We start from the raw sequence: 14,925 nt of genomic DNA, 5'->3' as shown, positions 1-14,925 counted from the left end.
AAATTCAGGGGAGAGGCACTGCACAGGGCTGACAATGCCAGCACTTCAACCCCACGAGGGCCAGCAGTAACCACGGGCGTAGCTTACGCCAGTGGTGAGCCCCGCAGAGGATACGCGAGTGTAATCCCTGTCTTCGACTGCCACTCCATTCGTTTCAACCACTGGCCATCAACACCTACCTTAAATCTTGACTTAAAAGCTTTCGTGACTGCAAGAATTCATATTCTTTGGGTCTTTCGGTAAAGTCACATAAGCTCAAAGAAAATAACAAAAAACTACGCTTCCATCGCAACACAAGCAGTTGTCATCAGGAAAAGGGGGATAGCCTTTAATGTGGCTGTTTTGGTGTGAGAAATTTAACCTGTTAATGTAAAATTGGAGAGCCGAAAATAACTAACATCGGAAGGTGGCAGGATGGGAACATCACAGACAGTTGACTTAAACTGGTTGATGACGAAAATAACTAATATCGGAAGGTCCTCACCAAGCCTGCTTATTTTGATCGGATGCTGTCTTTAAACTCTTTTCCAAGCGTGCATCAATTCCATGCTTGTGAACTTTTCAGTTTCATATTTAGTTCCTTAAAAGTCCACATACATGATCCTTGTCATAGGATTAAGCATTAACTAATCAATTTCATTAAAGTGGCCGAAAAAGTATACTTCACAGGGATTAGATTTTTCAGTTTTTATTGTTATTTTAACCTTGGATGGGAAATCTGCAAAAACTAAACACACCGTTAATCATCAGACATTTACAAATTCATTTAAAACTACCACGTGACACTTGCAATTAAAACGGCAAATGGGGGGCAGGGGGGGGGGGGAAGCCAGGTTATATGGCAGCCTCCGTAAAACACCAGGCAAATAATGACGGTCGCTTCTCCGCTGTGTATATGAATTACATTTTATTTCGGACAATTCGACCTCCCCCATTTCAGGCTCAGTTGGGAGTGGAAGCATTTGTTAAGCGTGGTGTGAAAAGCGCAAAAAAATGTACTGATAAAAAAAACTTCATAATTCCCCAGCAAGCAAAAAAAACCCATTGGGGCGAAACTTAAAATTGTACAAAGTGACTCGGACCCAGCACACACCGAATGAAAAGTCAAAATGGAAGATGGTAAATGCCTTTATATTAAAAAAATGCAATCATATCTATCAAGAGTTGAATGAAAAGTAAGAACAGGGAAACAGCCCTCAATTGGAATAGCACAATCAAGGGCGCTTAATTCACACACTTGCGTTTAAAAATGGCTCTCTAAGCAACGGCTTCAGACCAAGTAACAAAAAAACCTTGTCCTTTTTAATAAACCTTCCTTTGGGTGGCATTACATCCTCCGTCACTTAAATATTTTAAAAGATGTACTTTACGAACGTCAATCAAAGGTTTTACTTTGTATGCCTTTTCCCAATTTTCACAAAAAACTGGCGGCGATTATATACGGAGACGTGCGTCGCGCGTAAATGATGCTGCACATCTGCCATCACAGGGTCTTCGGGTTGGTTATCACGAGAAAACATGAAAAACAAAGAAGCTAGCCGGCCGTACACCTGCAATACACGGCGATAGAAACACGTACGTTTTCTCGGACAGAGCCCCACTGAAAATAGGTGGAATTCAAACAGCCGCCGCTGTTGCCCGAAAGCTTTACTTGCCAAGAACACCAACAACCACATTGTGAGAACTGCACGGGGAGGAAGGACGGGACGGACGGTTGCGGCCGGAGGGCTGCACACACACACACGGCTGGCGCGTGCTGCGGCGGAAGCGGCGTCGCCACGGTTGTGACCGTACAACGCTAATTCATGGTGCTCCCCCCCCCACCCCCCACGCTTTGAAGCTTAAATACGAGGGGCGAGGGAATAGTCGTCGGCACCACGTGCGCTCACTAAACATCGAGACATAGTTGACAAACTGCCTGACACAACTGCCGCTTCCGAGGCGATCGCTAAACGAGAAATGGTCCAACGCAACGAACATACGCACGCCCCTCCCTTCGCGACTGCCACAACTGCACTCGGTCATTCGGCCACAGACGTACTCTTTTTTTTAAGTATACAAGCCTTCTGGACAAGGCCACGTATTGCACGTCTCCTCTCTCGAGCTTGAAACCACGCACTACTGTGGGCATCGTCAGGCGTCGAAGTAACTTCACCCCGGTTAAGATTCCTCACTTTTAACGCCCGCGGCGACGAAAGCTCGCGAGAACAAACGCTCGACACGCGGCCGACCTCGGGAACGCCACGCCAGTGTTAACAAAGTGGCTAGGCAAAAAAAAAACCTGCACGCTCGGTTTATTCCTGTAAAGTTTCAACCAACTCTGTGTAACACTCCCCCCCCGCCCCCCAACTACTTGTGGGCAGCTCCCCAGCACACCCCCCCCCCGCCACGAGCGCACGCCACCCCCCCACTCTCCCTTTACTCATTCCCCTCGTCCTGCCCCTCCATGGCGCTGGCCCCCTCCGCTCCGTTCTCCCCTGGGTCCCCCTCGTTAAAGCCCTCGAGGGCAAAGCCTTCCGCCACCTCCTCGTCATCGCCAGGCCCCTCTGTCTTCACCACCTCTTCTTCCCCATCAGCGCCTCCTTGCTGGTGCTCGCCGGACTCCCCCGCAGCGGCGCCGTCCTCCTCGGTGGCCGCCCCCCCCTCCTCCTCCTCGCCGCCCTCCTCCATGTGGCTCTCATCGCCCTCGTCGCCGTGCCCGGCCTCCGCCTCGTCGTCGTCGTCGTCCTTGCCCACGTCTTCGTCCACGAAGGGGTCTTCGCCCTGCCGAGCAGAACGCCAGGAGAAACCGGAGACACACGGAATCGAGTTACGTCAACGAACGAAAACGTACAGATGCGTGGCGTTGCATTATCACATATCTCAGTTCCACTCAAAGCAGGGCAAACCCCAATCCTTTCCCGCCAACCTTGCTAAAGTAACATGCAACGCTAAAATTTAAACAAATTAAGCGCAGCATCAAATTGTACGCGATCAAATATTATCGCGACGTCAAACTTATGCCTATCAACTCGCTCCCGCTCGAGAAACTGCAGGTGGGCGAGATCTGGAATCGAACAGAGGATCTCAGCGGCAGCGGCTCAGCAGTGACCCGAGCCACCTGGCAACCTCAAGGGTAATGCTACTTTAAAGAACCGTTACAATCCTGACAGAACTGTGTGGTACGGAACATCTTGTAGTGGGCGAGTTGAATGCCCAATGCCCCTTGTAGGCTTGCGGGAGGGCCTTTTGTCCATAATGGCCCGTGGGCCGCACACACCGACTGGGGTTGAGAGAGGGGGAGGGAGGCAGGTACCGGCGTATTTTGGATCTCACCTTCTTGAAGCGCTCGTAGTAGACGGCGTTCTTCTGGCTCGTGACGACGGAGCGCGCAACGTGCACCATGTGCCGCTCGCTCACCTCGGTGTAGCCCTGCCAGGGGGGTGACGAGAGAATGTGCCATCGCCACCGCAATTATACCCAAGCGAAAGATGGGGAGGGACGTGGTTTAAATAAGAGTGGGCCATTACGTGCTCGAATCTCGGGCCAAATTTTCCGATTAACAGAAGATGTACACTGCAAATATTTCTCAACTGGCATCACACGTGGCAACATCACCAGAGAGCGTGAAACTACCGCAGAAACACAGCACGTTCGCGATCACCTTATGCTACAAGAACGGCACGGATAAGAAACGTACCATATAACGATTACGAAAAGCGGGAGACAAGACGCGTGGGCGTTGGTATGCGCTCGTTACCTGCTCCGCCTCGATGTGCATCATGGACTGCATGTGGCTTATGACGGGGCCCCGAGCCAGAGGGATGAACATCTTGCAGGCCAAGCATTGCACCACGGTGGCCTTGCGCATGCAGTCAGACAGCTCGATCCCTGGGCAGGGGGGGGGGGTAACAGCAGGCAACGACGCGTACGTTTAGAATAGGGGTGAGAAACACTTTTTCCTTACCGGGGGGGGGGGGGGGAGGGAAAACAGCACCTGGCCACGCACAGAGAGCCACCTGGTCACCTCTCATGACCCAACGCTTATTGGGGAAACGCAGGTGGCAGCCGTTAGCGGACTGCACTGCGAGTGCCATCCCGAGTCTGATTTCCAGCCACGGCTAACGTTGGTGACGAGTGATGTCTGAACCAACCGAGACACTCCCCCCCACCCCTTCCTTCCCTAACCCACACCCATTATTAGACTATACCTCATCACGCTGGTGAATAGGGGTTTGTGACAGTGGGGATGTTGTTTGACAAAGGTCAAACAACCATCACAGCGTGGCACTGGCCTTCACACAACCAGCAGTGGACTGAGAAGGGGCCATACACGTAGAGCGAGCGCCTTCGCAACCTTGCGGCTGAGAGTTCAAATCCTGGTCGAAGGTTTACTATTCATCAACCCTCGGGGATCGATAAAATGAGCAGCACTTTGTGCGGATGAACAGTGGTTGGCGCCAAGGAGAAACTCGCCCTCCAGTCTCTCCACAGGACAATGAGAATCTTCGCGAAGCCAGAGTCTGAAACGAGCGTATGGTAAAGCGTTCGAGTGTCCATGTGCAGTCCTACCATCCAAGGGATCCTTGAAATTGAATGGAGCGCTGTTGGCCTCCTCCCAGGCCTTCCTGCCAGCGGTAGTTTTCTTCACCTTTCTGAACAAATTCGCCTGGGGAGCAGAGCAACGCAGCCGACTTAAAGCCGTGGGCAGAGCGCACCGACACGACACCGGAATGCTTAATAATAGGGGTTTTCCCCTTTTTTCTGGCAACAAAACTGAAACCTTTTCTTACAAGGATTCATGTCTGCATTAACCACAATACCCGCAGTCAAAATGCAAACAAAAAACATACTATGATAATGTGGCATTGTCCTTGAAACTGATTGGTCCAGACCAAGGGACGGCCAAAGAAATCCGTCCCTTGGTCTGGGCCAATCAGTTTCAAGGACAATGCATATATTATCATAGTATGTTTTTTGTTTGCATTTTGACTGCGGGTATTGTGGTTAATGCAGGCATGAATCCTTGTAAAAAGGTTTCAGTTTTGTTGCCAGAAAAAAAGGGGAAAAACCCTATTATTATATTTTGGTACTGGCAAAGGAGGTCTAATGACCGGAATGTTTGTTACCCAGCAATCGGAAGAGGAACGCAGCGCCCCACATCGGGGTTGCGCTTTACACATGTTGTACTTCTTTTGCACCGTATGTAGCCAACTGTGCTAATCGGAGGTGCGGGAAACCAGTGAAGCAATCGCGCAGTGGAAGGGCTGCACCTTTATCTTTTACTTTACACCACCGCACCAATCGAAACGACGCGCGTGGGGAAACTCGCCTGCAGGAACGGCGCCACGAACTTGTCGTCGGGGAAGTGCTTCTGGACGATGGCGAGCACCTTCTCGTGCTCCTCACCCTCCAGATGCTTGGTGATCTCCTCCTCGTTGCTGCTTGAGTATTTGCACAGCGAGCAGTAGTACTTGAGTCTACAAAGAGATCGCGGCGCCGCATGTTAGCGCTGTCCACATTAGCGGCGGGCGGCATCTACCAGCACGCGAAATTAAAATTATTTTTTATTTTACCAGGTAGGGCCCACTGAGCTTTATAGCTCTTTTTCAGAAGTGACCTGGCCACAAACGATCGCTCAACCAAGTGGCTTACTCTAAACGCGTGTTTCTAAGTGTGAAGGGAAAAACTAGAGGACCCGCAGAAAAAGCCACGTTGCCACGGGGAGAGACACACGGCAAACTCCAAATATACAGGCGTCAGGATTTGGGATCGAACCCACGATCTCCTGTATACCAGACAAGGCAGTTAACATCTCACCACCACAAATTAAGGCAGCCAAATACTCTGCGGGGTGTTAAAAACTACAGCGTTTAGCGCCCCGACTTGATGAAGCTCTCGGGAAAACGTTGGACACCATGCCAAACACCACAGGCCGATAAAACATCACTGACCCTTACAGCACGACCACAGAAACCAATGTACTGAATGCCTAGGTTGTCAGAGGCAATATTATAATACCCGATTCATATTTTGATTAGGCTACGTAGTGGATCTGGCAATTTTTTTTGCACCAGAGTTTGTACGCATCACAAGTTAATCCGTCTGTATAATACTCAACGCTCTCTTGAGCTTTGAGCATTATCAAGTCCCAAGAATTATCAAGGCATCAAAGTGTCGGGTTCTTTGAATTTTTGCTAACTTTGGTGTGTGTGTATATATGCACCATGTGCACTAGCCCATTTAGATAACAATCTTGATTTGAAATTTAATTATGAAACTATAATCATTATTTCTGCGAAGCCCGATGATGTCACTATTTACATTGCGGTACATTTCCGGTAACATATCCTAATTCATAAAAATATTTTTTTTATACAGACATAATAGGAACCCAGAAGACTGATGCTCACTTTGTAAAAAAATCATCGAGATACATCTTTAAAATAACCTTAGTGAAATCTACTTTTTTAAATTTAACAATTTAGAGTTAACAATGAGGCTAAAAAGATCAAGACCATTGCCCGTCACATTCCTTAACAACAAACCCCGACTCTAGGTAATCCTTTGAAAAACGCTCAAAAGCCACCACCCCACCAAGATGATTTTCCGCACTAAATCTTCGCACACGTTGGGCTTAGCTCTAAGTAAAGCGGCCACCTGAAATTCAAAGCTCTGTGCGGTACAGCCACCGCCGATGTAAGCCGCGTGTGTGTGTTAGAGCAGGGCAGCTGCCTGGATTTTTAATAAACCGGTGGCTCACCTCTTGCTGGTTTTCTCCATCATTTTGACCTTACTGTCTTTTTTCTCTTCATTAGGAAAGCAAAAAAAACACAATTTAGGACAGTGTAGTTACACGAGCTGAGATTTTACACATTACAAATGATAAGTCTCAGGAAATATGAAACAGTAAAATCTGAAAAGGTTTTTACAATTAATGTGCGTTGGCTATACATATTGTTTACCAGTGTTTAATACACGGTCATATTGAAACTCGCTCTACATTGATTTATCGCAGATTATGATTGTCGTTAAACAACACTGAAGGTGATAATTTATAACCAACTGGAACTCAAGGAATTGAACATGATAATACAAATCTGGGTGCAGGTCTTACTTGACTTATCCTTATCGTGCTTAGCCACCTTCTTCTTGGTGCCACCCTGGTTGAAGTTCTTCCTCTTCAATGCTGGATTCATCATCCAGGGCATGCCTCCCCTCTGTGGAAACTAAATTCAGCAACACGTGCCTCAGAACGCGGAGACCGAAATGCACAGCAGCTCCACGCACAAAACATTTCACAAGCGTACCGCACATTTGGTCGGGCGGAAGCCACGCAGCCTCTAAAAAAAACACGCAATAAATGCAAACCATGCATTTTCCATGACTACACGCAAATTTTTTAAATGATTTAGCAGGTAAAGCTCAATGAGCTCTACAGCTCTTTTTCAGAAGTGACCTGGCCACAAATGATAGCTCAACAAAGTGGCTTATCACATGGATATTTATAGGAGCAAATATAGTCCCCAAAAGCATGTTTCTAAATGTGGAGGGAAAAACTGGAGAAAAATCCATGTGATCATGGGTCATGATCGAACCCATGACTTCCCGTATACCAGGCGAGGTAGTTAGCATCTCGCCACAATGGCCCAGTGGTGTATAATGCATGGTCAAGTGGTTCTAAGAAACAAAGTTGTATACGAGGCACCAACAAATCATCAGTTGGTCAATTAAAGTGGCTCTGTACGCTCATGAAGTGTTTGAATACGGTGTACATTCTGTACATATTTTCAGTTAAATCCTTTGAACAAAAAACAGTGAAGGCCTGTCCAACTGAAATGCAGGGCCTTTTTTACACTCACCACCATTTGCACTCATCGTTTTCCATTTGACACAGTGTGCATGATCGCATTCCTCGTGCATTCACACACACGCGCACGGATAGGTTATCTGTGTATGTGAAATATGCACAATGGTATAAGTTATCAGAGAGAGCGAGAGTCTCGCAATTAACTCATTAAAAGGCGGCTGAAGCTCAAAGCTGGCAGTGCTGCCAGTGAGCCTGGGCTGGTGGTACTTACGGGACGGCCCGGGAAGGGGTTAAATCCGAACCCTCTCCCCCCGCGGGGGTTTAACATCCCGGGAGGCGGGGGCCACATCCCGCGAGGGCCGCCACGGAAAGGGGGGCCCGGCGGCGTCGGCGGCCCCCCGCGCCTGCCAGGGTGGAACCCCCGGCCGTAGGGACCTTGCCACCCCCCCTGGCAGGGCGGGCCCCCCCACCATCCACCTCCTCCTCCGCCACCCTGGCCCGGCCACTCGGGGCCTTCGTTGGCCCAGCCGCCCTGGCCGCCCGGTGGGCCCCACCAGCCAGACTTGCCTCTGCCGGGGCCGCCTCGGCCACCCGCACCCCGGCCGGGCCCCCCTCCTCGACCGCCCACCCCAACGCGGCCTCCTCCACTGCCACCGTTGCCCCCGCCCATCCCACGGATGGCACCTCGGCCACCTCTGCTGGGGCTCTCGCGATCGCTGGGGCCAGACGAGAAGCTCGAAGCCCCATAATCCTGCTGCTGCTGCTGCACTTGCTGCTGCACCTGCTGCTGATTCTGCTGCGATTGGCCAAAACTGCTCTGCTGCTGGCCATACTGGCCCTGCTGTGTCCCATACTGGCCAGATTGTGTAAACTGCTCCTGTTGTTGCGGCTGTTGCTGCTGCGTTCCGTACTGGCTGTACTGCTCCGTCTGCCCATACTGGCTGGTCTGCCCATACCCGTAGTTAGAGGAATCAGCCCTGTGGAATGAGAGGAAGAAACAAGTGGAATTACACGACTTTTTAGAGCGATTGTGTAAACGCCAATCGCAGTGCATTGCCAACAAATCCACTGACATCTATTTTTACGTACATATAACACCTGCATTAGGTTTAAAGGTTGGTGAGCTGTGAACACAAATGACCAAATAATCTAAAAGCATGTAATTAAAATCCATCTTGAGAATTTAAGATTCCTTAATGTTTTGTTGAGCCATGAAATGAATTACGAGAAAATGCATTACACGGCCTAACACAAAAAAACCCACGTGTTAAGTCAAAAATGAATGTTTGTAAAGTACCACTTTGTTTAAATTTGATTTTAAGACAACAAAGTCCGCATTGGTTGAAGTATATATGGGTCTTTACTCCTATACATGTGTTTGCAATATAATGTCACTGACAATTTTGAAATTACATAACACGGTGCCAAATAAATAACTAAAATTTTGGCTAGAAAAGCACGCTTAAGTGCCCGAAAAGAAGCCTGCGGGGGTCAATAGCGCAAGTAAATTTTGTTTTAGTGCTCAACCTAAATCGCAAAACAATTTACTCATCAGAAAGGGTGCCACAGAAATTCGGAATAGAATATTTATACTTGAATCTGATGAGCTCTAAAGCTCTTTTCACAGATGTCCAGTAAAGGCAGGTTAGAACGTTATGACAATAAACCTGGCCAAAGGCGACTGCAAGATAGTAAGGTCCTGGACTGTTTCCAAGTGGATGTTTTGTGCCACGATTGAGCCTGTTCTGGACCAAAGTCCAAGGGTGCGTTAATGTCAAATGTCGGCTGTGGAAAGCATACGTGAATATTGATGCCATCGGTGACCCGGGAGGGAGGCGAGGGGTGTTGCAATGTAATTTCAGCATGATGGGCATGGTTAAGCAAGGTGCCGAACTTTAGGTATGCTCCCTAATGGGGCAAAAGTGTAATGATTCAAAATCAGTGTCGTTGAACGGCAAGACCAAATGCGCGAGTCTCGAAGGCCTACAACTTTTCTTTCTTTATAGCCTCATGTCAATTGACGGCAGGATGAGGCCTCGCCGTGCGTTGTCAGTCGGGGAAGTTGTGTGACCGTACTTCAACATGGTGGTTGGTAAGCGTGAGTCCCTGGACCGAAACTAAATTTGGCATGTTCAGTGCGATGTGCTAACCACTGCGCCACCACTTCACCCCCCGTTCAAATACACTTGATATTTCATCATTTGTCTACAGACTACAACAGACATGTAGTGGTTATCATGGTCACTTACCCGGTGTGCTGGGTGGGGTAGGCAGAGGTGGCAGCTAGAAAAACAAACAGGTTCGTTAGGCCCCTGCCAATAACTGCAACAACAAAAATGTGTATTTGCAATTGCCAAATACGTGTTTTAAGACGGAGTTACCATTACGAGTCAAATGATCTGCATGAAAGAACTGCTTCAAGGATGTCAATCAAGTCTTATGAAAAACATTTTAGCCACTGGTAAAAAAGAAAAATGCAAACAATGTAACTAACAGGCACTGCACATCTGGTGGCATGCATGAGGGGCTGGTAATAAAGAACACTGCACTAAGCCCATCATGTTATCAAACTGGTCTCTGCAAATACAGCAAGTTCAAAGGTGAGGCGACGGTCTAGAAATTGGTCATTAACATGCAGCCATCCCAAACGCAGAAAAGTAAATCGTTTTGAGGAGTAAATTAGCCCGTGGAATGGAAAGGAAATTGCATACACTGGTCGGCTGGTGTCCCATCAGACTTCAGCATGTTGACCACCTGCATTAAGAGGTTGGCTGCAGTTGAGCTGTTTTGTGCGCCTGAACCTGCAGGGCCTTGAGACCCAAACATGAGAAGGGGGCGAAGAAAGAAGAGAGGCTATACTCATCGTAAATAAAATGCGCTGCCTCAGTGAATTGCTGGTTATATATGAAATGGACAAATAATTCAGTGGTGTTTTACTACGGGGATGAAAACACTAATGCACTGACCGGCTCTTGCCCTTAACATCAGGATGCCAACGGAATTTTTAACAGGCCACACTCTGCTGTGGAGACTTGGCGACACAAAAGCCAATCCAGTGTTCGCCTGGTTATACGGAATGCCACTGGGATACATTTATTCAGAAGGTTCGTTGGGCAATAGATAATTTGATTATGGCAATGAAATTCACCAATAATTGTTTGACTCCTTATATCTGCATGTTTTCCCACGGTGCAAATGGAGTTAAAAGGCTTCATGGAAAATCCTGGCCCTGCGATATTGTAATTTTTTTTAGATGCAATGAAACCCCTCTACAATTAAAGATCTGCACAAAACAGAAGCTCCCAACTTTTACAATGGGCTACATCTGGTCATACATACGTAATCCCTATATCTACAAAATTAACATGCATATTCTACAGTTTCAAGCATGAGACTACACATTACTACGCTATTAAATGGTGCGTATTTAACTGCACTGCCAACATATCCACAACTCCCGGAATATAACACATTACACCCCAGGGCTAGCAATGATGGAAGACAATTCCCGATTCTCTTTGAAAACAAACCTTCACAAAGCTATGTTTGCATCATATTTAATGACAAAAAATTACGCAAACTCTAGGTCTTGTTGGGCAAACAGTCGTGTTAATATCTAGAGCATTTCTGTATACTCTCGGGTCTTCACAAAGCCATCTCTCGACATAACGCTTGCATGCGTGTTGGCTCGTAATGCTATTGTTGTAGGTATGGATGTCGCTAACAATTGGGTCAGGTTCATATTCCCTGCACCTGCTGGATGTGTCCACATGGCAATGAGCCAGCACTTCTGGGAGCAGCAATTCTTGCGTGTTATTGATTCGGATGAATGCATCTCGAGTGCAACCAATGTGACCAACTCCATCCACGGCGTCGGTCAATAAACGGAGTAAAAAAAACGATTCTGGAAATCTACTTTAGCCTTTCCAATGTCTGAAGTTTTTTTGCCAAAATGTGTTCCAAATCTATTGTCAAATGGTTAAACTTAGTTGCAAAAAAATGTTTAGCGACCAACTTCTTGTGTTACTTCGTACATCAGTGAAGGCAATAGTTGGGACGTAAATTTGTTCAGAATCGTTAACAAAAAGTTTGTTGCACGTGCAGTATTGCAGTGATTGGCTGAACGTGGCACCACTGGGGTCATCATGGCAATGCAATGAACATTCATTCTACATGGAATTTTTTATTTTTTTACGTGTGATGGCATGAGTATGTTTAACAACAGAAAAATGGACATCTACATTTGTAAAGGAAAATGAAACTAACCCTGATTATATTACTGTTGATTTTATTTGTATCTTATTTAGTGATGTACAACTGCTCCAATTGTTTGGTTTCTTGGGCAGGCTAAAGGTTCAAGTCCTTGTCTATATACATCCTGGGTTAGGCGAGGTGGGCGTCTACAAAAGGGGGTGAATGGGGGAGGGAAGAGAGCCTTCCTAGCCCGTACTCTAAGAATGAATCAAGACGTGCACTGACACTACACCGACTTGGTGTTAATATGTAACTGTTATGAATCAGAACCAATGGAAGTTGTAGCGTTAAACATGAGCTGCTGCACACAGTGCTTAAAGTAAAAAATGTTAAAACTTCAGCTAGTTTAAATTCTACGGACCATTTTTCTGCTTCTAATTTAATCCCTTCCAACCACCTAAGCCACAATTCCGGCAGCTACGACAACTTTAATGTTACTCGATGCATTTGCGACCGATGTCGTGAGGATCATTAATAGAGACGGCTGCAGATACTGCATCTTACACGTCGGTGTATTTGCGCTTTTAACATTTACCCAGGGCACCTGTGTTTGCGGAGGCGTTATCTGCTTGTCCATAACCGTATCCGGCGGTGTTGTAATTGTAACCATCCGTAGGCCTCTCGGAAGAGTAACTGGACGCCGCTTGCCTTGAGTCGCCAGTGAACTGGTTATTACTTGTGTTAAATGAATCTAAGGTAGGCCGCACCATACAACGAGAGGAATATATAAATCGTATATATTAGCAATGCAGATATTGAAATACACACCTATAAATACAGATAACATATATAGCCGAGACTACTGTCCCCGCATAATTGTGGCAAGAAAAGCAGTCTTAAGTACTATTTTCCTAACCGCTCAACCCTAAGGGGAAAACTATATCAATGGCGTTAATATTTTTAACTAAAAACTATGGAATGTCTTTGGACAAAAATCTGCTTTATGATTGGCCAAAAATCAATGAGCGCCGTAGCGTTCATACTCCCGTTGCTTTTCCCGCATTTGCGGGCACAGTAGTCACTTCCTAAACACTGCACATTACATAAGTACTAATACAGGATAAATAAACACACAACACGTTTTTTTCTCAGAGGTGTTTTCAATCCTATCTTTAAACGTCGCATCTCTACGTTTCCTGCTCTGCCGTGTGGCGTGCCTAGCACACGCCGATCTCCTGCGAACATAACCTCAACTATAATTAATCCCTTTCCAAGCTGTTCGAGATGCGTATGTACCCCCCTCCTTTGTCACACGGTATTCTATCGACCGTTTATACATCGTGGCCCGATGGAATTGAAGCTTATCGGTAGACATTCGAAAGCACCGTTTGCGACTTAGCATTTAAAATGCGTTAATTCATACTTTGGCAAACGTTAGGCCTCGCGCAAGGAGAATGATGCGACTTGCAGCAATGAGATGTGAAATAATAAAACAATGGAACAGCAGAGTACTGCGTTTGGAAACTAATGATACAAAAAATACAGTTCAAGCAATCGCTTCTTACTCGCCCCATCTCCAATGCATTGTTTAACGTGACGACCCGATGGTCAAATAAACGCGGGCTGGGTATTCAAATTCGGGACCAATATCCTGCTTGTCCACAACAATGAGACGCATCTCATTTTAAGCTTTTAAACCTCCGGAGCAGATGTATCAAATTACTTCAAGAGCCTGGTTTTTTTTACACATCTGCGCGGTCAAAAAAAAACATTGTTTTCCCATTGACTGTACCCGGCGACCTAAGCTCCATCTTAAAAACACAAGCACCGAAGCAATTAATAAACACCGCCACCACACGACCAATGTTGTATTATAATGCACGGTGCACACTTTATGGTCGTGTGATTTTGTACTATTCGGTTCAAAGTCCAAGGTATCGTCGATACCAAGGGCGGCCCTGCCGTAGGCCATGACGACCCCCCCCCCATCTCGCGCTCATGCAGCGCGACTCTTGTTTAATCGACGCAAAGTCGCGTTCGTTTTCCTCGCAACTCTCCTACACGCCTCGCTAGCTCACTCGCAAAGGCAACACTGGCGCTGTAGAGTCGCGAAACGTGCATTAACGTTGTTCTAAAATACGCGTTAAAGGGACGCAACGCGCGCAGCCTGAACCAGGCCCAGGCCTCGCATCACCGCGCTCAAAACCGACGACACATTCACCACGAACGGCGCATAAAAGCGACCAGTTTTTTTTAACTCTACCGGCATTTAAAAAACACTCGTTCTTGCGAAGGCCGATCGGCTTGAACGATAGTGAATGCGCGGTATATATTTTGTTTGTGTGCGTTTGTACCCTGGTAAGAAAACGACATGGCTGGTGCTGGCCTTGTCCACCCCCGCGAGCAGGAAACGCGCGCGGGACGCCGCTCAAACGCCAGCAAAGTGAGATTCCAAAACTCAAAACGCCCCGAGGGCAGCGCCGCCACGTGGGCTGGACGATGATTGCGAGGCGTTGTCCTATGTAAAAGCGCCTCCAAGGCGTTTTGCTTTTACGTTGAGCCCACGCTCAATCGCCCTGGTCGGGATCAACGTGCGTGACTGCGAATCCCCTGCTCGTGCCAATTCAGCGATTTAACCTCTAGATGTAATTTCGTAGCACGCATAGGTGACGAATGCTTTAAAAAAATTGCAATTACATAATTAATGCTGTACTTGGAAATGTAACCCCGATTGCCAGGTGTTGCCTTGCTCACTTAAAGTTATACTTAAATTCATTCCATCCAATAACTGTCAGTGTTTTTGTCATTGTAAGACGAATTGATTTTCCGAATGAATGGGGCTCTGAACTTACACGTGGGGCATCTTTTGTCAACGCGCTGCCGGGCAGGGAGGGCTCTCAACACGTCTCGACGAGTGGTGGTGGGGGAGGGGTGGTGGGGGA

General features: G+C 47.3%; 1 protein-coding gene across 6 annotated transcripts; it reads right to left on the bottom strand.

Annotated features, from left to right (window-relative positions):
* Nucleotides 1-888: 888 nt before the first annotated feature.
* Nucleotides 889-14,496, bottom strand: LOC116953133 (uncharacterized). 6 transcript variants are annotated; one of them, XM_032973002.2, is made up of 12 exons: nt 14,338-14,496; nt 12,579-12,734; nt 10,501-10,599; nt 10,039-10,072; nt 8,061-8,766; nt 7,097-7,208; nt 6,743-6,788; nt 5,312-5,459; nt 4,552-4,648; nt 3,740-3,870; nt 3,316-3,411; nt 889-2,763 (listed from the first exon to the last, which is right to left on the bottom strand). In XM_032973002.2, exons 1-12 carry the CDS (start codon nt 14,354-14,356, stop codon nt 2,419-2,421), a joined length of 1,989 nt encoding a protein of 662 aa, XP_032828893.2. In that variant the 5' UTR covers nt 14,357-14,496; the 3' UTR covers nt 889-2,418. The 6 variants fall into 6 exon arrangements, with proteins under 6 accessions (XP_032828893.2, XP_032828894.2, XP_032828896.2 ...); XM_032973003.2 differs by having other exon boundaries at nt 12,588-12,734; XM_032973005.2 differs by lacking the exon at nt 10,501-10,599.
* Nucleotides 14,497-14,925: the final 429 nt, after the last annotated feature.

Source organism: Petromyzon marinus, chromosome 50, assembly GCF_048934315.1.
Source record: "Petromyzon marinus isolate PM22_M1 ecotype Great Lakes invasive population chromosome 50, UKy_Petmar_22M1.pri1.0, whole genome shotgun sequence".
Classification (NCBI taxonomy): domain Eukaryota; kingdom Metazoa; phylum Chordata; class Hyperoartia; order Petromyzontiformes; family Petromyzontidae; genus Petromyzon; species Petromyzon marinus.
Note: the sequence above shows the minus strand (reverse complement) of the source record. Positions and strands in the feature narration are given on the sequence as shown.